The 25366-nt window shown below is 33.3% G+C and overlaps 1 protein-coding gene across 2 annotated transcripts in view; it reads right to left on the bottom strand.

The window, feature by feature from the left end:
- LOC149782540 (mdm2-binding protein-like) overlaps positions 1–24324 on the bottom strand; it is a 119604-nt gene extending 95280 nt beyond the window's left edge. For both annotated transcript variants that reach the window (XM_089933971.1, XM_089933970.1), the window contains exons 1-6: positions 24237–24324; positions 17382–17494; positions 15353–15453; positions 7218–7285; positions 6706–6754; positions 2165–2360 (exon numbers count right to left, since the gene is read on the bottom strand). In XM_089933971.1, the coding sequence (XP_089790097.1) occupies positions 2165–2360; positions 6706–6754; positions 7218–7285; positions 15353–15453; positions 17382–17494; positions 24237–24285 (576 nt within the window). In that variant the 5' untranslated portion in view covers positions 24286–24324. The remainder of the gene's footprint in view (positions 1–2164; positions 2361–6705; positions 6755–7217; positions 7286–15352; positions 15454–17381; positions 17495–24236) is intronic.
- Between the last annotated feature and the right edge of the window lie 1042 nt (positions 24325–25366).

Raw genomic sequence — 25366 nt, 5'->3', positions numbered from 1 at the left:
TTTCAAAAGATGTCATCTCTAGTTGTATAAGCATTTATCTGTTTATTTTTTTTTGAGCTTAATCTCTTCTTTGTCTGTGTATGAACTTCTGCTCCAAAAAGTTTTAACTACCAAACTCTACTAAAATTTCACTGTTTTGAATCAGTACTTTAACGATTTTTGTGCCAGATTTACTATCTGTTCCAAAGTACTGTATTGGAATTTAAGTCCATCAATGCCATAGTCTGCTTTTTCAGTCAGAGGTATTTTAATCATAAATATCTTTATTTTCCAATTTCATTTTTAGATTCTTATTTATTAAATTTATCTGAACCCTTATATGGCTATATGTAGCTATGCTCAAGGTATTTTAAAATATGCATTTCTAAGCAAGTTAACTTTTTTGGATTTATCAAGGTCTCATTATTACATATTTATATTTTTTAACTCATAAACCTTAAGATATTATGCTAGGAGCTGATTAAAAATTTAAATCTAAAAAAAGCATGTAGTCAATATTTCCTGATTTTGGAGATCAGCAGTTTTCTTATCAACAAAAGAGAATTAGCAAACATGTCACATACGTACCTTAAACTAAATAAATGTGTGATATCCCTACATTTGCTAAAGTCAATTAAAAACAGAGTGAAAACAAGTATTCCCATGTCTGGCAGTAAATAGTCCCCAACTGTACATTAGAATTCACTTTGCATTGATTTACTCCAAAATAAAAACATAATCCAAGAGAATCAAAGAATATAAATTTGTGTTACTATTTATTGTTTCAATTGTATGCATTCTTGTACCTGAAAAGGGTGATGTGATGTGATTTTGATTTTTAACGTAGCTTTAACAATTTTCCAGTCATATCGATACGATGTCTGCAATGTGGCAGTTTATAGTGATGTCTAGCACTGGGGCATCATGCTGCAGACACGTAGCATGATGTCCCACCCAGTCACATTATCCTGACACCAGTCCGACCAGTCCTAACACTAACCTCTTAATGCTGAACGCCAAGAGAGGCAGCTGTTAGTACCATTTTTGTAAGTCTTTGGTATGACTCGGCCGGGGATTGAACCCATGACCTCCCGCATCCAGGGCACCTGAAAAGGGAGTTGTAAATTAAAATAGAGATAACACTTAGCAACACTCCTCAAGAATACCAAGGCATTAATCCATCTTTATATGTCTATAGGTTGGTGCTAACCATTGTCAAATGAACAGTCCTGAAGTTTATGCCTCTTAAGCTGGTGATCAGATCTATTCAAATTAAATATCTAGTGCTTGAAAAGTTATGAATTTGTTATATGGTGTGCCAATTTTGGTCAAAAACTTGACATACATTTGCAGTATTACATATTCTGAGCCTTCAAATGATATCACTAATTACGTACTACTTCAACCATGTTGGCAATGCTTTGTCCTGTTCCGAAAACTCAATTTCAGGCTTGGCGTTTGAACTAAAATTCTCACTTTTAACACTTTTCTAATAATCTGATATACTTCATAGCTTTAAATAACTTGCCATCATCACTATCATCTGTCAGTGTTAGCCAAATGAAATCGTCATCTAAATAATAATAGCACTGGGATTCAGCCATACTAGGTTTTCTAGGTAGCCTGTATTTTAAGTATGCATATATAAAACTTCCCTGATGCATGGTTCAAACAAGGACAGAATGCTTTGTCCAGGACCCAATTTGCCAATTAAAGTCAATGAAGTGAAAGAGTGATGATGTCATGTGAAAGGGGCACTATGCATGATATCCAATTACTCTTTGCAGATTATAATAATGGTGGAATTGATAGCATACGAAAGAAAATCAAACCATACTTCCAATCTTCACACAACATAAAATAATTTAGTCAAAAGTAATATTTTCCATCCTATTTTATTTTTAAGCAAAATCTCTACAATTCAATGACTTTCAATGAACTAAGTGAAATTTCAATGACTTTCAAGGCCTTGAACTGAACCGTTCATTTCTCAATGAGTTTCAGTGACCTTGTGGAACTGCTATGTCCCGCTTTGAGATAACGCCAAGTAAGTTTGCTATAATCTCCCATATACTTCCCTTATCTGTGACACTGCTTAATACATTTTTGTTTGCCCAAATATACAAGGCTAACTGTGACATTCCATGGAAAATAACATCAAGGTATGTGTGCCAACTTCACTTACAAGTTTTTCAGTTATGGATAATTTCCCTCTCCATAAATCGAAGACTGCATAACTTGTAGTTGTAGACAAATCATTGGTACTGAGAAATCTGCCAAGAAAACTGGACTGATCCAAAGAATCTGTGTCCAGACTATAAACTGCTGCATTGTGCCAGTCTTTTAGTCTTCTTAATGCACCAAGGAATGGAATATTCTCACTGCAATGGAAAAAAAGATTTCTAGAATTAAAAATATGCCAGGATAGAAGTAAATATTAATCCTCAGAAATGAATGCATTATATACATGCCAACCTCTGGTGAGGAAAAAGTGTAATCCAAGTGGACAAAAAGAGTAATCCACATATAACATGATAAAAATTCAATGAGCATATGTACAAAATAATTTATTTATCCCTCTGGACTTTTGATATCAATTACTGCTTCAAGTTGTTGTATATAACACTTTGAGCTTTAAAAAGCAACAAACTCTCATATTGCATTTCAAAACACTTTGAACCAGCTGAGACTATGAATGTGTTGCACACCAGTAGAGTATTAAGTGCTGGGTTGCAAAGCCTGGATCTGAATTCAGTTTTATTTTTGTTAACAATACTGAACAATCTCTAACAGTCAACATTAGAATGGTCAAGAACCAATATTCCTTTCATAACCAGACAAAGAAGAGGAAATATATATCAAGTTATTAGGTCTTTTAGCTGGGAAATAAGATGGAAAAAATAAACTCCGTCCACATGAAATACATTGTCAGGTAGAGTGCCAACTTGATACTTCAGAAGTTCTCCTAATTTATCAGCAGCCTTTCCTGCAGCATGGTGCATCATATGACAACCTGATATTACAATGATGGAGACATTTCTCAATATATAGAATGCAACTCCTTTATGAATTCAAGTCATCACTGATGCAGTATCAGCTGAAAACCCCATACAGTTTGGCCAACTTATCTTTATTCAAAGCATTATAAAGCAATAAAACAATGATTTCTCAGTGGAATCTACTGTTATTCTTCTGGTAATCAAGGAAGAGCACTCTGACTTTGCCCTTTTCATTGTCAAAGTCTCTTACACAGACTGGGTACAACTTTTTATCATCATAATCACTGCTCCTTGCTGTTGCAATACTAAATGGCCCAATTTTCATGGCTTCTGTAATTTTAAGTGAAGTATCTTCTGCTAAACACCAATAATATTAGATGATTCTGCTCTTGCACATGCATATTTTCTGCAATTTTGGAATTAGGAAACATCTGTCTGAACAAAGGACCAATGTTGTCTTCTAAAGCTACGTGGTAATCGGTGTTCTATTAAGAACTTGGTACATAACACCTCTGCATTTATAAAATTTGTGACCACAATTTAGTTCTGCTGTAAAACAAGAAGTTACCTTAGCATTGGAGTTAGTAAAACGATATAATTTAAGGTTTCATTGTTTTACCCCCATGACCAATAGTAAAATAGTTTCCACACAGCCTGCAAGGGACATGAAGCTGTCCTAGAATGGAACGATGTATTGTGTTATTCATGTATTCATCTCTGAATCAGTTTTTTTTGTCTTTTCCTAATCATCTGTGAAATTATTTGAAAAATATTTTTGGTCTAACAAGCACATAAAGAATAAATCTGACTTGACTTTTAGCACCAAATACCTAAAGACTGGTTCTGTACAAGATATGAATTAGAACAATGAATCTGCGAGCAAAGATTAAAGTTAGAAAACCAGTCTGTTCTCTCCTAACTAAGCCATACAGCTGGTATAAATAGAAACCGAGGTCAAAAGTTTGAAAGTAGAAACCAGCATGTTTCTTGGAAATAGGGCAGCTGCAATAAATAGAGCATAATACTGTAGGGAAAGTGCATGCAAGTCTACGGACAAGTGTACTCTTATGTCGTATTTACATAGAAGCTTTCTTTTCTAGAATAAGGTCTGTGGGATTAATGGGATGTTAATAAAAATGAGAAAACAAATTACAGTGTGACCCCACTATAGCACACTCCGAAATAACGCGAATTTGGATATAACGCAGTCGTGGCGTGTCTCCCGAAATTTCATAAACATGTATTTTTTTGTGCACAAAAAAAATCTTAAAAAGTATGAAAAAACATCAAAAGTTGCTTATCATTTTGGGGAAAAGATCGCATATGCATAATACAAGACGATTGTGGCTTGGCTCCTGAAATTTTATGTATTTTTCTCGTACACAAAAAAGTATTTTTTTCTTTTTAAAATTAAGAAGAAGAAAAAACGCATAAGAAGTTTATACTGGGATCGCACAGGTCTTTGCCAATGTTGCAAACTTGGATTGTTTTTCCTTATTGGCTGCAAAACATACCATGTGGCTTTTTTTTATTGTTGGTGACATAGTTGGCTGTTTCAACTTTTATATACAACCATTGGTTTGGTGTGCAGAAATTCAGAGGCACCATGAAAGGAAGCCGCAAATTAGATATAAAATGCACTGAAATTTATCTATTGTTACATAAACAAATTCTTTGTCCATACTGACAAACCATCTAAACAGTACGTTGTTATATCATAATCCGCTTATCCTGACATTTAGCATGAGTTCTGTATGTTGTGAAATATCTGCTTTTTTGTTGTCTCGTAATCTATCTTTCATCGGATTTTCGGCCACTCGTTTGTAATTTAGATATTTACAAAGATTGACATTTGTATGTGGATGGTAAGTAAAATTCCTCTTCTTTTCACTCAGAATTAAATCCTTCAGAACACTCACGTTTTCTGTAATAATCCCTGTCATCAGAACATATGCATCTCTATCGTCCATTGACCCTTTGTTAATTTTCAGACGCATGCATGGAAGGCAGCATCATGCTGCTACCACAAATGTAAAAAAAAATAAAAATCTACATCTTACTTATTGGTTTATTCAGTAGGCATGGAGGGACAGAACTAGAATAGTCTAAACGATGGCCAATCCCTTTTTAAAAATTTACCCAGATAAAATAATTTGCTGAAATTTCAAAGGAAACAGATTACCTTTGAAGCACCGACTGTTATGAAAACGTACTCAGCAAATGGAAAAAATACCAGTCTATTATTTGATGTTGCCACCACAATAAGAAATGGGCATTCGTTTGGTTCTTCAAAGCTGTCCTTTAGCGGTGACTTCAACAGCGCATGCAACCTTCATCAAAGAAAGCTGACTACAATCTTTCAATAACAGCAAAGAACTTTTCTTCAAAGGAAGTCAGTACCAAACTTAAATAAAAATGATGGAATCTGATGGATTTTTGCATTTTCCAACTGTACCATGAAAGTTTCCTTTTTTGTAGGGAAAAAGTTTATGCTTACTAACGCTACCAATGGCGGCTTAAAATGCAAACTAACTTTTACTGACTTAGAACGAACTTTAAAGTAAATGTGCTTCGTCATTCGTTACGTGATTGTGCTATGTTTTTCCACTGAATTCAGACCAATATGACCTGTGCATATTTTCGATGGAATCACTTGTATTGTGGATTCAGTGTATATGATGAGGTTCGCAGGTGGGTACACGATGTTGATATTCTATTCATGTCATACATTAGACATTTATATATAAACAGGATTCACATATATGTACCAATTCATGGTTCTCTAAATAAAGTAAACTATTATATTATGTCTTCTCTGTTTTCAGTACAGGTGTATTTCTCATTTAATATGCATCAAGTTAAGATCGTAGCTGTGGGGGGTACATTTTCTTCAGCTAACTGACTTGGTTGCATATAACACGGTTCGGTATACAACGCGGTCAGGTTTTATGGCTCCCAACTACCATGTTATAGCGGGGTCACACTGTATTACTTTTTTTTAGGGGGATATACTGAAAACAGGTAATCCAAACATATTTATGCATAAGGTATAATTTAGTTTAAAAAAAGCATAATGATTAGGCCAAAAGCATAATGGTTGGCATGTATGCATTTATTTAACTTTTTTGAATGTACAAGCAACAGCATCTGAAAAAGAGAAATGGAACCTAAGCTAACGTCAATGATGTCATATAAAACTAACAGACCATTAGAATCAATCATATGCTTTGGTGCAGGACAGTAAAATCGTAACCATGGGGCTGAATTTGGCAGCTCCATTAAGGGCTAAATTTGACTACCATTAAATTCTAAGCCAAAGAGTGCAGTTTCCTACCAGACAAAGTATATGACTGCTTGTTTGTTTACTGTACCTTCTTTACCAAAAAAATGTGGTTAGAATCCTAATAGTGGACTATAATTTTCTGTAAATCATTGGATAACTTCTTGCTCAAAAGCAAGATATGACTTTTAAACCAGATGCACTCATGTGGTTTAGGCATAATCAGGAATGAGAATGATAATTTCAAAACTCTCATGACACTATGTGAGCCTTCCCCCTTTTGATAAATCTAGACCAACTGACCAAATCATTAATCAGAATTAAAAATCTCCAAACTCTGGGAATTCCCTGAATATTTTCATGCTTGCATATTTCGCCTGGCTTTCTCATGTGGGCACATAGAGCAGGATGACATAAAAGATAATGTGGCATATATTTTTACCTTACCTTGCCTTTATGTCTGCAAGTGGTCTAACATATACATCCAACAAAACACCTGGTAAAGAAAGAAAAAAGAGGGAAAATCCTTTGCTAATATTCAAAAACTGCTATTCAAGGCTATTTTGGTGACCTTGCTATGCGTTGTACACTTCATATCCTTGCAAAATCTTTCCTAAAACTTTAAAGAGTTGTATTCAACTGATTTAATACTACTTTCCTAAACAATGGCAGACAGAAAGTTATCTCCTGTGTATAGTGTGAATCAATTACTGACATAAATAAAAAAATAATGCTGATCATTTTTTTTCTATGTACATGTTCTTGTATGCTAAATACAAGTTGACATAACCTGAAAGCAAATAAAATATTAGTTTTTATTATGTAAATTTTTCATCAATGAGGTGCATTCTTAAGCAAACATCATGACTTTTCTACTTCAATACTGATCACGTTGAGGGCTAATTACAAAAATTAACACGATGTCGAAGAACAGTGAGTGAGTAAAAAAATGTATTCACCTGTGTAAGGTAAACTGTCTGCTGCAAGATGTAAACCCTCTGTTGCCTCAGTCAAGTAGGATAATTCACTGTAACACACAAACAAAAGATAATAATTTGCAGTATCACAGTAACTGATTACCATATACAAATAACCATAATTGTTTATATATAGTAAAATGCCAAATGAGAGTTTATGCTGTGCAATGAATCTACAAGATGCATTCTTTGATGATTGTGATTCTACGAATAATAGCAATGAAGCAAACTATAAAAGGGACCACTCCAGTGGCCTAAGTGGTTAGAGTGTCCACCTCAGCTGTAGGAAGTTGCTGGTTCACTGGTTGACTGTTTGTTAGGGTTCTTTCAGTCATAACATTCTGGGTTCATCTGATACTGGCTTGAGATGAAATGACTAGGTAGTTACTAGTCATGTTGGCATTAATATTTTTGTACCTTTGTGCTAGAATAACAAAAGAGATTATAGAAAAGAAATGTGTGCTATTTATGATATAAATGAATACAGAATAAATTATGTTTTACTTTTTATTGTGTTCTCTTATTTCCTTTTTCTCATACTCACAAGATCAAAATTACATTGACGTAGACAATAAGTTTACTTCATGACCATACATTCACTATGCAACATCAGCAAACAAGATTGTTTTTTAAGGCACAATTTTACTTGTATATTTTAAGAAACAACAATTTTATCATAAATGTTTTATAAACAAAATTTGATCAAATGAAGATTATGTTTGTATAATATCAAAGTATAATCTTAATGGTGGAGACTTGTATTACCGTACCTTATTTAAAAAAACTCTTTATATAAAAAACCTTCAATTGAAAATCTAGACAAATCCAAAATTTAGATGATTTAAAATCAGAGCAAGTCCAAAATTTGTATAAATCAAAATCTGGGATAATTCTGAATTTTGGATAAATCTGAAATTCGGATAATTCAAAACCTGGGCAAGTCCAAAATTTGTATAAATCAAAATCTGGACAAAACTGAATTTTGGCACTGTAATAACTTAACACTTTCCGGGATGGATTTTACCTGAATAAAATGAGCCAGTACTTTAAAAAAGTGGATTTAGAATTTTTAAATTTTGGTCCAAAAGGAGACAGACAATTCTGACTCAAGGCTGTCTGTCCCTTGTCTGCAACGAAGGGGCTGTATTAATGCTTTCTGTACCCTTGGAGAACCTCAGATGTATACATCAACATAAACAATGGGGACAAAGAAGGTTCTCTGATTTGGGTCAAAAATGGGAATGCTACCATCTTGCACTCAGCAATATAGAATGATGGGAACAATGGTGCCATTACAAGTCTAGCTGAGCATGTTCTGAGAGGCAATATTTTACTAAAAATACACTATAAGCAAATAAGGCAAAATCAAATATCGTCATCTAGTAATACATAAGAATCTAACAGTTACTCAAAACAAAAAGTGACGAGTTGAAATAATCATCACAATGGATTAAATGAGTGTTGGTTGACCTCATTCAAAGCCTCCATGTGATTTCAGCGAGGGACTGTCTCAAGGCAACATAATCAATGGAAACAAAGTACATGTATGCAACATTTTAAATAATAATTGTACTAAACATATAGATAAGATAAAGTTATGCTTGCTTGGCCCTCAGCATTAAGAGGTTAGTGTTAGGATGGGTCGGTGTGGTGTCAGAATAATGTGACTGGGTGGGTCATCATGCTACATGTCTGCAGCATGATGCCCCAGTGCTAATAATTACTATAAACTGCTACACTGCAGACATCATAGCGATATGACTGAAAAATTGTTAAAGCTATGTTAATAATCCAAATCACACCCACCCACCAACAAACGCAAACTATAAATGTCCCAAGCTCAACTTATTAAAACATTAAGTTTGTAGAGCTAAGCGTAATATTTAATATAAAAAAAAGATGCATACCATCAAAAATTCTAATCAATGTTGTACCAGATAAGAAACGATTCAATTACCAATCTACTAATATGACTAGCAACAAATTCAGGAATTAAACTGTTATTTGATGCCCTCTATTTCTCAGTGTCCATTTAAAACTGATTTTAAGCAATACTTTATTTCTAACATGAAAAATCCGTTTTATGTTATATGTTTATTATAAACATATTTTGTACATGAATACAAATTTGCATATTCCTACCCACTGTATTCATATTTGAAAGTGTATGTTTGGATGGAGATACATGTAGTGTATTTTGACATTAAAAGAGCACATTGTAATTAATTTTAACTAACAGGAATAATGAGATTATAGTCTACTAAGTCAGTAAAATGTTAAAAAAGGTACCACTTAATTTCTTTGTTACTTTCAGAAAGTTCTGTATAAAACAGCAGTCAAAAAGATTTTTAAGCTACCCCCTTGTAACATGCACGGTGAGCAAACTTCATACCATACCGTTCATCCAAACTGCATTGTTACCGATTAGACATTACTCCATGCATAACATGTGAGTTCATCTATTTTTAGAAAGAGGGATTTTCTTAAAATATCTACTAACTTTCTAGCTTTTTTACAATAATCCACTGACAGGATTGCAAATGTATGGTTTTATTATTACCCTACGTACTTTCAGTAACATTAAGCATTGGTTAAATAGTATTTGCTTCACTGCTATTTTTGTATTTTCACCAAAATTAATGTCAGAACACAACCATGACCGTACAAAGTTGCAGCAAATTTCGAATTCTCAGGACAGCATTGTCCGTTATGATTCTGACCTACACTATTAAGCTAAATCAGCTATCACATAATATTTAAAAATAACTTTCTATGATTTGTACATTTTCCATAATCTATTTGCTGAATTATTTATCAAAACAGTCTAATGAAGTAGCATTTCCTAGACACAGTGATGTCTGCCATTTAGGTCCATCTATGGTTTCAAACTGATAGTATAAGAAAAATAATGCAAACATGACAGTTAAAATCTTCCTTTAAAAAAATTAAATTAGAAAATGTTATTCACCAATTATATTCTTAAACACAAATTGCTATTTACATATTGATGTTTAAGTATCAAAACAGAAGCTGCTATTTTTTATGATTGAATGTGAGGCCTAACTTGTGAAAATCGAGAAATGATAACTTGCTCTGGAAAGGGTTAATGGTCAGTCAGCTATTAAAACACATGCATGTGAATGTGCAAGAGTTTGTGCAACTGGTATCAACACTACATATAATATATTTCACCTTGGGCTATAACAATACAATGTCAGAACTTCCTGGCAAAGGTGAGGGGGCATCTCAAAAGTCATAAAATATTGTAACTCACGGTACATCTATAATAAAAAAAATCACAGGGCAAAGTCGTTTTCACTTTCTTAACCGAAAAAAGCAAAGTTTTTTAAATTTATAAAAGCAATTTATTTGCTCACTTAATCTGGTAGCATGAACCCTGCACAGGCTCATATATTATTATGCTATTACATGAATAGAGTAAGGGATTATATAAATATTAGAAACCTGAAATTAACTGAATGGCATCCTACTTCTTGACCACATGTCCTGCGATCTAACTAGGGACAATAACAATACTGGGGAATATGAGGAATTTGGTATTATACAATATTCCAGATTTATGATAAACTGGATGAAATAAAAGTTTATGAAAATATATGAGATGGAATTAAAATTATAACCAAATGTTGTATGATGTAATGACCAAATTGGCCAATACAGACTTGACCCAAGGCAGGAATAATACAATCCAAAAGGTTAATATGTGATAATGTTAAATTCCGAAGATAATGTAAATTAATTATAGAAATATAACTGGAAGAAAAATATTTGAAGGAAAAGATGTCTCCATTATAATTCTTGAACCCCACCCTGTGGCAGAACCCTCCTGGGTTCTAGTATTGAGAGAAGGGGAGTATGTGATGATGCTGATCCAGACATGAGGCAAATATGTGATGGGAGTGTGGAAATATAATTTAAAAAAAAATTAAACTAAAATGTTTCCCAATTATAATTCCTGACCATATGGCCCCATCCAGAAGCAGGTGTGGTACTGAGAGAATATGATGCTGTTATCATTAATTGTCTTGGGTCTCAACTTTTGTGGCTTGTAAAATAAAAAGACCTTTTCATGGGTATTTAAATTGGTGGGTTTGTCTGTCAAACTTTGCATATTTGTACATATTTACTTTTGTGCATTAACCTCAACAAATATCTCAAATAAAGAACAAAACTATGCCAAAAACAAATGGCAGTCAGCAGGGATCATCCTGGGCTTCATCAATGTTGCAAATTGCGATTTTTCCCCCCCTTATTGGCGACAAAATATACCAACTGGCAATTATTTTGGCGACAGCCTTTTGGCTGTTTAATTTGTACATACAATCATGGATTTGGAGTGGAGAAATTCAAAGGGACCATGAAAGGAAGCCACAGACTTGGATGCACAATGCACTGGAATCTATCTGTTACATAAACAGATCCTTTGTTATTATTGATGAACCCATCTTTACAGTGCATTGTTACATCATAATCCGCTTAAGTTGACATCTGGCCTGAGTACTGTATGCTGTTCGACCAACATCTGAAGATGCGAACATAAACAGCTACAATTAATTAAACCACTGCTAATCCTTCTGTATTTTAAAAACAAATGTACCAATAAAATAGTTTTGCTAAAACTTCAGAGAAAACTGACTACCTTTGCAACACTGATTGCTGCATATCAATACAAAGCAAATGGAAAAAATCTGCCAGAATTATAAACTGTCAACAGTGCAACTTTATCATGGGTAAACGTAAGTTAGACTTTGCATGTTTATAATCACATCCTAAGAGTAACTTAACAAAATTAACAGCATTTGGATTTAGTGCAAATTCATCAGACAACACAGTCACTGAGCATGATGTTATACTGGCAGTCCAACATCATCTACATGTAATGATGGTAGTAATGCTTCAAGTGCAACACCACATCATGATGAACGAGTCAAAAGTTCCCAAGAATTTCTTGACAGCAGGAAACTTGGACATCAGTGGCTGAGATATGATACAAAGATAAAGCAGATGTTCTGTGATATATGTATCAAGGCACAAGTCATCAATTCATTTACAACTGGCTGTGATATTTTGAAGGAGGTTGTCACCAAACTTGAATCCAGGTGGGATAAGTAATGTATGTTAATTTTGCTCATTGATCTTTTACTTTTGCCATCAATCCTGTGTTACGATTGCAGGGACATAAACTACGCAATACGAAAGAGCAAAACAAACAGGTTTTGCAAAATTGAAAATCATTTATTTCTCAAAAAACAGGTTTGAAAGAATTAAATTAATGTACAGCATGATGAATGAATTCTTATTTCCTTAAATACCTTTCAATTCCAATAGCTCCAAGAAATCCGAATAAGTTCCAACAAAAAATGCCCCTTCTGTGTTGAAGTTTCAAATGTACACAAAGATTTCCAAGGAATTCAAATAGTTGTTGAATAAAGTTAGTTAATACCTTATTTATTTGAGAGTGCACTGCAAAAAATAAATCTTTTCAAAAACAAAGTTGGGAGATTGAATCCGAAAACACGCAGATTGGGACCTACCATCAGGAAATCTTTTGTGGCATATTTAAGCATCATTTTCACTAAATATTCACAGATTTTTTGGGTCCAATTCTCAAAAGGCATGCCATGAAATTCTAAAAGGGCATGCTATTTCTCCCTGTAGAGCATGTTATCCCCCCCACGTGCCCCCGTTTCATATTCTGGTCAGCTGTGCCCAAACTAAACAATAGCTAAAGGTTAGACTCAAGCCTCTTTGACATACTTCAAAGAAACCGCCTGTTCTACAGTGAGTGAAAGTACTAGCAGTTGATTGACAAATAAACAATGCCCTTTTGTGGTTGTATCTAGCAATGCATAAAATGGGTGTGAATTTATGTTAATAGTTCAAATGTGGTCTCAAGCTACCATACATGTGATAACTATTTCCCACATTTTATATCACACCTTATTTCCTTATTGTTAACTAATATATGCATATAACATTGCTTACTAAGTAACATATTTATTCCGAATTAGTTTTTTGGGGGCCATATATGCTCTGTGATATGTTTCTTCATTCATTCTTTTAATTTAATGATGATAATTAATGCTTATTATATTAATTAATAATATATAATTAATGCTTATATATATGATCCATGAATGCCAGGTGTTGACTCATCTAAGTTTCAATGGTGGAAATGGAGATCCTAGTTTGCTTGTTGAGAAAAATCTACAGCATTCAGTGATCATTCTTGGAATTTAGGAAGCAATTCACTACAAGCAAAGCACGTAAATCTCAGCAAAAATAAATTTCTGATCTCCTGCTTGACAGAGATGTACTTTGTGAAGCTAACCATAAAAGTGAGAGGGGCATTTAATTCCTGAATGCATGAAATCAATGGTTGCATTATAATCATTTACCTTACATTGCAAAGTACGATCAAAGGGTTTTAGTATTAAACTGTCATTAACTAAAGTTCCTTACAAAACTATTAGTTGGAAAACAATATGCATAATCTAGATTTACTTAATACCTGATGTTTCTATTAATGTCAAGAAAGTAGATATTTTACATTTGATAATGCATTTATTTCAGGTGACAACAATCATACATATGCACTAACGGTGATGTGGGATGCAAAGACCATGGAAGTAGTGCAAAACAGTCATGGAATGATTTATTTTGTAATATTATGGCTGTATTGCTTGTTGTCAATAAAGTAATAACTATCCCATCTTTTTCACTTTTCATTTCCCATTACATTAATAGACTTGGAAAAATATTCACCACTTGCTCTGGCAACATGTTTTGAAAATTGGCAATAAAATATTGGCGATTTTTTTTGCGACAACTTTTTAAAAGCCAGGCGGTCATTTCAATGGTTGAAACAATACTACCACTTGAAACCATGAGTCAAACACCTGACAGTGACCGAAAAGTGGTAAAATTCAACATAGATCGCCATCAGATTGGGTAATATCATCATTCCATGTGTGAACCAATCACATGATCTTCTGTCCCATGCTAAATGAAATTAACAAGCAGTGTCAACGTTGATGTGTTCAAAGCCCATGAAGGTGCAAAGATGCTAACTAAATTAAAAAACAATGTAATCCCTCTTTTGTTTGAACCTGCCTCATGTACCAAACAACTTCAACCTCCAGGCTTTACAATAAAAAAAGACTATAAAGAAGAATGACAAACAAGGAAAGGAAGTCATCACTGGTGAAGATCAGTGTACCATATTAATGGACCATAGAACTGCTATGTCAAGTCTATTCATGCCGAATTGACAATTGCAGTTCACATGAAAATGTATAAAAGACTGGACCTAACTATCTTTGGCTATGAGAAGGCTGGACTTGTTTAATTCCAAATTCTTAATTTTTTTACAAACATCTGTTATAAAAATTAAAAATAAAACAAATGGTACGGACACTTAAGCATTCATTATACAGCAGAATCAAAGAATTACACGCTTTACTGCTCTTCTAAATATTATCTGTATGACAGTGTGTGTGTGTGATTTGGACTTTTAATGTAGCTTTAACAATTTTTCAGTCATATCGCTACAATGTCTGCAGTGTGGCAGTTTAAAGTGATGTCTAGCACTGGGGCATCATGCCGCAGACATGTTGCATGATGTTCCACTAAGTCACATTATTCTGACACCAGGCTGACCAGTCCTAACACTAACTTCTTAATGCTGAGCACCAAGCAAGGCAGCTGTTAGTACCAATTTTATATGTCTTTGGTACTTTGGTATGACTTGACCGGGGATTAAACCCATGACCTCCCACATCTGAGGCGGATGAACTAACCACTAGGCCACTGGAGCGGTTTATCTGTATGTCAGCATAAAGTATTGTCAGACTCAAATGACAACATTGTTATCATCCATGAAAAATTTATTAAACTGATACAGTACAATCCGTCTTGAAAGACCACTGCTATGAAAGACCAAATGTCTTGTGAGACATGGTTCTCCTTGCACTGATTTATTGATTATATGTGTGTTATGACATGTCATGCTACACCACCTGTCTTGAGAGACTATTATTTTTGGCAGAAGGGGTGGTCTTTCAAGACAGGATCTACTGTAATAATTTGTTTATTACTTTTTGGTAGATCTATCTGAATCCCCAGATGTAGAAAGGTGATCTTCTCTAACTTCTTCTAGCGTTTTCCAGGAAAACTGTCCATTATCATTACCCTCAGTCTGTTGAGAAAAAGACAAACAATAATAATCAATTAAATTTTACAATTGCTGATGTTACGTATATTTGATTTAATTTATATTTAAGTCAATTGTTTGTTTGTTAGTTTTAAAAAGTTTTGTTTACATTGATTGGACATTTTCCATAAATTAGTTTGACCTGACTGTTAAACACCTAATAATAGAACTTTGTATCTTTATGCTGACCTAGTCCCTGAACTTGATTCAAAATTAGTAACAGCTGAAGTAAACACTTCTTTTTTTTTTTTATTCATTCCTAGTGTGAGATTTAAGGGTGGAATTGAGGTTGTACATGACTTTTTACATGTAATAGCCTCTATTTTGAAATTCTGGTTTTACCGGAATTGCGTAGTAGTCAGATTAATTAGTGATGTTTTGAGAGATAATCTCAGTTGGGCTTTTAAAACATTTCAATGTCAAGGTGGTGTTCTTTATTTTATTGTGACAGTTGGAGTTAAATTACAAATTTTCTTCAAATTATTTAGATTCAATGAGATTAATACTTTTCCCTGGGAACATTTAAGTGCTCATACAGAATTCTTGGACAAAGACATTTATTAAAATTTTATTCAGAATTCAAACACTGGAATATTATTGTTTGTGGATCAACAAAGAATTGTTGACACATCAATACTATACTGGCTACAGTACACATCATCACCTTCTATTTTGGATTTCGTCAGGACTCAGACTGATTGTTGAACATTTCTGTCATATGCCCAACTTTCAGTGGGAAGGTTCCTTAAGGTTTTGAAAATGTTTTTTTAATTTTTTTTAGAATAACCATTTCTATTTTTATTCTTTACTATATAGTCATGACTGTGCTGACGTGCTGTCAAACCCAATCAGTCCATCCATACGCATTTCTGTGGGTGGAGAAAGCCATGTTTAGTGGAATAATTCCAGACAAACTCAATCACTTTATGAGAAACACTTGTGCACCATTCCATTTTGGTTGGTTGGTTGGTGGATTTTAATGACACTTTCTGTACTTGGTTTGGCTATTATTAAGCTAAGGAATATGGGAGTAATGTGCCTTTCCCAGGGACAAAATGATGCAGCTAATCTGAGCTGGTCTGTACAGGTATTGAACCTGTTACATTTAAATGAGTAAACCAGGTCTATAATTTACCTCATATAAATTAGCAATGATAAAAATGAACCAAATCATTCTTCTTATTTGTGTTGATTGTCCAAAAATACCACATATTAATTTGTTAAGTGTGGCAGGCAATGAAGATTTAAGGCTTTTTTTCAATAATGTGTCTGTTTAATTACTTACCAATGCATTCCTACTAAGTAATTCCAAATAATGATATATAAAGTTGAATAAGTCCAAAGGGATTAACTATACTGTCATGATATTCAAACAGAAAATGGATATTTGTGATCACAAGTGTCTTTGATACAAAAGACACAGTATCTCTAGTGAAGAAATTATCTCCACTTAAACGCTCTGGTTTATACAAATAACACACTATTCTCAAGAATAGCCTTCATTTTTCAAAAAGTATGTCATTACCTGAAGCCAAAAACAACTTGAGCGTATTCATTTTATTAAATTAACAATAACTTAAAAGACATTAAACTTGTAAACATGAAAGCCATGTCAATATGATGCAATGATATGGCAAGAGTATAAATGAAAAAGGGGTCATAACTCCATACAAATGTTGCCAAAACACAGCAAATGTCAAATGTGACTTAAGACTTCTGAATGAAAAACATCAGGCCAAATCAAACAATTATCTGTATCATCAATGGAGCAGGTGGTTTTACACAAAATTATTGACGGAAAGAATGACATACACAGCTTGGCAAACAAATAAAATGTGCAGGGAAAAAGAATGTCTTATGGAAATCAAATGCATCTAACAATTTTCTGCAAATGGCACATCTTCAAGACAAACCTGCCATGTTGAAGTCAAATTTGCATCTGTCAATACAACACCAATTAGAATACTTCTTGCATCAGCATTCTGGGAGCAGGATCTCACCAAATCCAAGTCTGCATTTACTTTCTCTGGAAAGAAAATGAAAAAGACAAGATTACAGGTAAATTAACCCATAACTTTATAGTAGTGCAGTAAGGTATTTGCTTTGCACATCTGAGGTTCTAAGTTCATTCCTTCACATGCCGGAGTAAATATTTTTTTTGATCAATTTGTCCAAGACAAATGGCTTAAAAAAGAAGAAACCCAAATGTACCAAATACCACTCATCTGGCTTACATAACTGCAGCCATTTCACTAAGCAGACGTATGTGCTATTGTAAGAACACAATCTATGTAAAATATCTCCAAAATAATATATCATATAAATTGTTTCTAAAATTAATGACATAATTATAATGCAGTCAAGTCATCCAAGTTCTTGATAATACTAATACTTATAAAACATTTTACACAAAAGCAGATGAGAAATGATCTTAAGTTCAAGGGAGGTAACACACTTAGCCTAATCAGATGCAAGATATCTCATTAATATGCACTACTCTCAAGTATTACAGAGCCTGTCAAAGATAATGACAAGGTTGTCATGGGCAGTATGGCGATGACAATAACAAATCTTGGAATATAAATGTATGAATTCCAATGTTTATAAAATTGTACAGTTATAAAGCAGAGCACCTTGATATCAACCACAAAAACATGCTATTATGTATAGAGGATCTTCACTGTTTACACCACAAATACATTTCTCCCTCTCAAACTCTTGCCTTTAAGGAATGTCCATATCAGAAAAATTTGGTGGCAAGGACCTTGAATGATAATATAACATTAAGTACCAAACTGGAGCAAAATCCAATTGGAATTTGGTCTTCAGAGTGGTAATAGTCTCAGCCAATAAATTACAATATTACCTCAATAACATACATAAATCTTGCTCATAATTATACTCATCCAACATCTTCACAATACTGTTTATACTTGCTTATAATTACACTCATCCAACATCTTCACAATACTGTTTATACTTGCTTATAGTTACTCATCCAACATCTTCACAATACTGTTTATACTTGCTTATAATTACACTCATCCAACATCTTCACAATACTGTTTATACTTGCTTATAATTACTCATCCAACATCTTCACAATACTGTTTATACTTGCTTATAATTACACTCATCCAACATCTTCACAATACTGTTTATACTTGCTTATAATTACTCATCCAACATCTTCACAATACTGTTTATACTTGCTTATAATTACTCATCCAACATCTTCACAATACTGTTTATACTTGCTTATAATTACACTCATCCAACATCTTCACAATACTGTTTATACTTGCTTATAATTACTCATCCAACATCTTCACAATACTGTTTATACTTGCTTATAATTACTCATCCAACATCTTCACAATACTGTTTATACTTGCTTATAATTACACTTATCCAACATCTTCACAATACTGTTTATACTTGCTTATAATTACTCATCCAACATCTTCACAATACTGTTTATACTTGCTTATAATTACTCATCCAACATCTTCACAATACTGTTATACTTGCTTATAATTACATTCATACATCTTCACAATAGTTTATACTTGCTTATAATTACTCATCCAACATCTTCTTAACACTGTTTATACTTGCTTATAATTACACTCATCCAACATCTTCACAATACTGTTTATACTTGCTTATAGTTACTCATCCAACATCTTCACAATACTGTTATACTTGCTTATAATTACACTCATCCAACATCTTCACAATACTGTTTATACTTGCTTATAATTACTCATCCAACATCTTCACAATACTGTTTATACTTGCTTATAATTACACTCATCCAACATCTTCACAATACTGTTTATACTTGCTTATAATTACTCATCCAACATCTTCACAATACTGTTTATACTTGCTTATAATTACTCATCCAACATCTTCACAATACTGTTTATACTTGCTTATAATTACACTCGTCCAACATCTTCACAATACTGTTTATACTTGCTTATAATTACTCATCCAACATCTTCACAATACTGTTTATACTTGCTTATAATTACTCATCCAACATCTTCACAATACTGTTATACTTGCTTATAATTACATTCATACATCTTCACAATAGTTTATACTTGCTTATAATTACTCATCCAACATCTTCTTAACACTATTTATACTTGCTTATAATTACACTCATCCAACATCTTCACAATACTGTTTATACTTGCTTATAGTTACTCATCCAACATCTTCACAATACTGTTATACTTGCTTATAATTACACTCATCCAACATCTTCACAGTACTGTTTATACTTGCTTATAATTACTCATCCAACATCTTCACAATACTGTTATACTTGCTTATAATTACACTCATCCAACATCTTCACAATAGCTTATACTTGCTTATAATTACTCATCCAACATCTTCTTAACACTGTTTATACTTGCTTATAATTACACTCATCCAACATCTTCACAATACTGTTTATACTTGCTTATAATTACTCATCCAACATCTTCACAATACTGTTTATACTTGCTTATAATTACACTCATCCAACATCTTCATAATACTGTTTATACTTGCTTATAAGTCAAGTCAAACTGCAAACAACAAAGATCCTAACTAAAAAGTTTGCTTCCATCCTCTGCATAATTCATGATCTATAGTAATTTCCCATGCTCAGAGCATAATTATCTTAAAGTGTTCTAATTGTTTTGGCAATATCACACTGCCTTCATCAGGGACTAATGTTGATAATGTGACTTTAATGGTCATGTGATCTGAGGAGACTGGTGTAGATGGGTGGTAATTCAGGCTTGGATCAGAAGACCATTGAACTCACCTGATCAGCATTAATCACTGTGTGATATTGTCGAAAATTTTGAATCCTTAAGATATTTCTGCTCTGAGCATGGGAAATTACTAATGATCAACAAATATCCTTATGTGGTGTAGCATAATGCGCTTACAGATCAGGGTTTACATTGTTTGTTCTATTTATTACCCCTAACAAACCACAAAGACCCAGATCTACTTATGCAATATGCAACATCAGATCTGGGTATGTGTAGTTTGCAGCTGGAATTTGCCAAGTTTAATCAAAGTCATCTCTGAAATACAGTGTCCAGAATCGAAAAAAATATATCAGTATGTCATGTGCAAGGCCACCACATACTTATGTACATCTAACTGCAATAAAAATCATGAGACATCTTAGTAATACTAGCCAATTTATCAAGTTTGATCAGGTCAGAAATGCAGTCCATGAGTGGTAAATAGCTCACCAACATATTCAAGATCACCACATTAACATGCTTTGATCTCACTCATAATATGGTAAAACACATACATTTTGATGATATGAGCCTATGTATAAAGTTTGATAAAACTTGATCAGACACAGTCATTTAAGTGATGACAAACTCAATCAATCAGATACAAAATAACTTCATACACATGGATTTTGCTAATAATTGTACTCATCTGCAATTTTGATGATTTAAGGACAATTACCAAGACTTTTTAAAAATCAGACCAGAAATAGATTGGTAACATGCTCAGCCAATCAAGGGGATTTCATTAATATGCAATTAGACCCAAACATTATCAAACTTCCTTGTGAATAAGCATAAATTCTAAAAGTGGCTTGGTTTCAAGAATGGTAACAAACTCACCCAATCATATGCAAGATCACCTTATTAATACAGGTAAAACCTCTTAAAATACGATGCTCAGGGTCCAAAGAATAACATCGCGATATAAGCAGGATCGTGTTAACAATTTCTCGGAAAATGTCAAACTAGCTACATGTTAATTCCTCCAAACATGAAACAGTGTCCAACAGAATTAAAAAATCTTTAAACTTGTCTCAACTTGATAGCTATTTTTCGTTAACAAATATAACAATGCAATGTTTTAGAAAATTTGGAAGTTAAGCAATATTAAACAGTGCTGGGATTAAAAATCTGCAAGGGATATGAAGAATTGGCTTTTCTGAGAGCATGTATTTAAGAGAAGTCACCATAAATTAAAAAATGGGAACCATACTGCCATCGCATTATAATAATTCACATCATAATGGGTTTTACCTGGATGAATTGATATTGTTCATTTTATCATGGTAAGAAAGCTGAAAGCTACTATCATGGCTGACTTTTATGCACTGCAAAGGCTATCTGTTAAATTGACCAGCGAGTACATTAGGGAAGAGTCCAAAATATCACCCAATGTACATTGGCACTCATGACAAATGAAATTAAGAGCATCACTTAATAGATAGCCAGATGGGAGGAGGGGGGGAGAGGGGCATGTCAATCCTGTAATGCTAAAGCTAATGCTTCAAGATTGGACCATCCAACTGATATTCTATATTGCTTCTGTAACAATAACAATTGAAATGAAAAAATGTAGCATTTTACCAGTTTTTATTTTTAATTACACTGACTTGCAAATTTGGCATAAAATATAATCAGGAGTAAAAAGTCTTGGTCCAAGCGAAAAGCATCTGTTCTGTTACATGTTAGTCCTACAATGTAAGACATTGATATCTGTCTTTGTGAGCCAAGGTCTTACTGCCTAAATAATGGCACTGTGTGCTCAGAAGCCAACTAACATCAAAACAAGAAGTAAAATTTTCAGGAATATCTCAAACACTTGGCGGCCCATATCAAAACTTTTCTACAAATTAGTCATATTGCTTTAGACGGACTTTATTTACTTTGATTTCATTTTCTAATAAACTCAAGTTCTCACACAAGCAATGGACATGTTTGCAAGTTCCATTAACCTATATTTCAGCTGGTTGGAATGTGATGGAACCCCGGAATGCTGAAATCGGTAATAAGAATGATAAGAATCTTTCATGAAATGATGTTATCAAACACTCAAACACTTTCTTGAATATTATTATATTTTTTTCGTTCATTTAAGAAACATACTTCAACTGATTCACTGTAATAATAAATTAGTAGAAGACCTTTATAATATAAAACAGCGAATGAGGAATTTGTCAAGGATTTTGTCCACATGACTGACATTATTTGTACAACTGTGGAAGCATTCAAAGTACATTATTTTTCTGTTGGTTTATTTTTTACTATCAATATTAAAGATATGAAAACTGACCAAAAATATCTTATCATAATTAAATTCTAAAGTGGCAATTGATGTTTATTAGATTGTGATTTCTGATCAACATATAAATGTACAAATACAGTGTAATGATTATGCATGATTAGTTTTAAGAATAAGATATAATTCCAACTTGAGTATGACTCATCATTATGGCATTTCATCCAAAATGATAGGACACTTAAAAAATGTATAAAAAGGCTTCAGGAGTACTCAAAACAATGAAAAAGTTAATTTATTTTTAAAGATGAATAAACAAAAAACATATCTATAATACCATACAGTAGATTTCAGCTTAAAATAACCATGAGGTCAAGATTTTTGCAAAAAGTGACCAAAGACAAATATTAAAATGGTGGACGGTTTATGTGGTTGAATGCAAGCTGTGAATGTAATTGTATTCATAAAGATGAGTTCATTTGTGTAATTCTAAAAACTCAAATTATGCAAAAAACGTTCCATTTTTATATATTCTTTAATTCTGAAAAATAATCATCCTTGTTGCTAATGAGTGATGTAAACAAAAATATCCATTCAAAGATTTGTTAATTAAAGTTTTTATTATGTAGGTCCATATCCTAATCTTATTAGTCCTGTTATTGTATTTCGGTAACCTATTTCTCGCATTATGTAACGCTGGTTTATATTCCGAATACCTAGTCCTACCTGTAAGACCTGACGCTGATATTTATGTTTTGGGTGTCAGGGTCTTACATCCTAACTAACGGCGCTGTGTAGTGTGTTTTAATGTTGACAAAGTAAAGTTAAATTGTTTAAGTCAGACTTTACTTACTATGATGCCTTTTCTCTAATAAATTCAAATTCTCACAAAAGAAATGGACCCGTTTTCAAGTTTCTTTGGCCTACATTTCATTTGGTTGGAAAGCGATCAAAACCAAGAATGCCGAAATCGAATAAAGTTGAAGTATTATTTTTAACGAAACGAATAAAAAAAATATATTATAAATATTGGAACTGTAAGCAATGGTACGTTTCGTTCAAGAAACAGATCCTCAACATGAACCTACTTGAACTTACTTCGGCATACCTCGACTACCATCACATTGCAACAAATTCAAATGTATGTCAACAGAATGTGAAAATGTATCCATTTGCTAGTATCATATTTTCATTCCACCAGGATAAAGACAGCACAGTAAGTATATTAATTACACATAAATTAGTGGGAAAATGTCGATATAGGCTGCCAAGTGTGTGAGATGTTCCTGAAACTTTGAATACTCATTCCGATGTCAACGACATCGGAACACACTATACAATGCCGTTATTTGGATAGTAAGACATTGCACCTAAACAAAATCAAAATGTGCTATGTCTTACATGTAGGACTATCCGAATACCATGCTGGTTAACCAGTTTTATTCAATAATCGGCTACTTGTAAGTTGTACACAGGCACTTGATTCTGTGGAAACTAATGTGTACACTCACCATATAACATGTTATATGGTGAGTGTACAAATTAGTTTCCACAGAATCAAGTGCCTGTGAAGATGTATACAACTGATTCCCGAATATAAAATACCAATTCCCAGCACTAGTATTACGGCAGTAGACGTTGAATATTGTAATTCTCACAAATTTTGTTTCTAATAATATTCTTCTTAGTTGAATGCTAACTTGATATACCTTTCTGAGATATTAAAAGCGTGTACTGTTCATGTGTGTTATGTTTCATGTTGATTTCCTGCGTTTGGTGAAATCATATTCCCGCCGGTCTTTCTTTGTGAAGAGTCGAATTCCATGGGAGGTAATTAGGATCTATTCGGAATTGCACTTTCGACAGTTTATCAAAAAGCAATGTAACTAGAACTTGTCACTGTACGTTATACCTTTATAATAATAATAAATTTGAAAACATGCAACTTTTGATATTGAGGAAAGTATGATAATTAATTTTCACATATACTGATAGGAAAAAAATTAAAGGTCTGACAAGCACAATATTAAGTTCGCAAACTCTCGTCAGTAGTGTTCCGGATGAATTATTTGTGCTTGATACATGAGCTGGTGGACATAGTACACAATTAATTTTACTATATGTTCTCTACATTTGTTTCTCAGTACTGACCTTTCCACTGTGTGACAATCAATGCAAATCATATGTTAATTTAAAATACCTTCAAAGATGACTTCACGGTGAAGTTCTTGTCAAAGGTTGACCTGCTCTTTTTTTTAGATTATTGACTGTCAACATAACAGCATGTAACCAGAACACGAATTTCACTTCCGGATCATCACCAAGGCCTTATTACTCACTGTGCACTGTCGCCAAAATACATACAGACAACAACACCCTGAGCTCATATTATCAAGAATAAACAGTTACCTTTAAATCCCTACCAAAAATGCATAAATAAAACTCTTCTATCACCACCAAAATGAGAGAGGAAAAAATGTTCTAAAAATAGACTAGAACTACATTCGTGGTACTGAACTGGAAGTATTAATTGTGATGTAATTCCTGGTGACTGATATGGTGGTGGTAGGGGTTCCGCTCCCAGTAATCTCAGAAAAAAGCGGACATCTACTTCTGGGTCTACTTAGGAGTCAACTTTTCATGTGACGATAGAGTTTTGGTTACAGTCTGGCGGTAAACCAATGTGCATAGTTTCTTCAACTCGATGTGCACGGCTAGGTCATTTTCTGGCGCACAAATAGCTTGAAAAATATACATCTTCTGATTTATAGCACAAAACCTCAATTATATACATCATATTAGTTTGAGAAAAAAATCAATATATATTTGTATATAGCAG

The sequence above is a fragment of the Sinohyriopsis cumingii genome, chromosome 15, assembly GCF_028554795.1.
Source record: "Sinohyriopsis cumingii isolate HCF-2022 chromosome 15, ASM2855479v2, whole genome shotgun sequence".
NCBI lineage: Eukaryota > Metazoa > Mollusca > Bivalvia > Unionida > Unionidae > Sinohyriopsis > Sinohyriopsis cumingii.
Note: the sequence above shows the minus strand (reverse complement) of the source record. Positions and strands in the feature narration are given on the sequence as shown.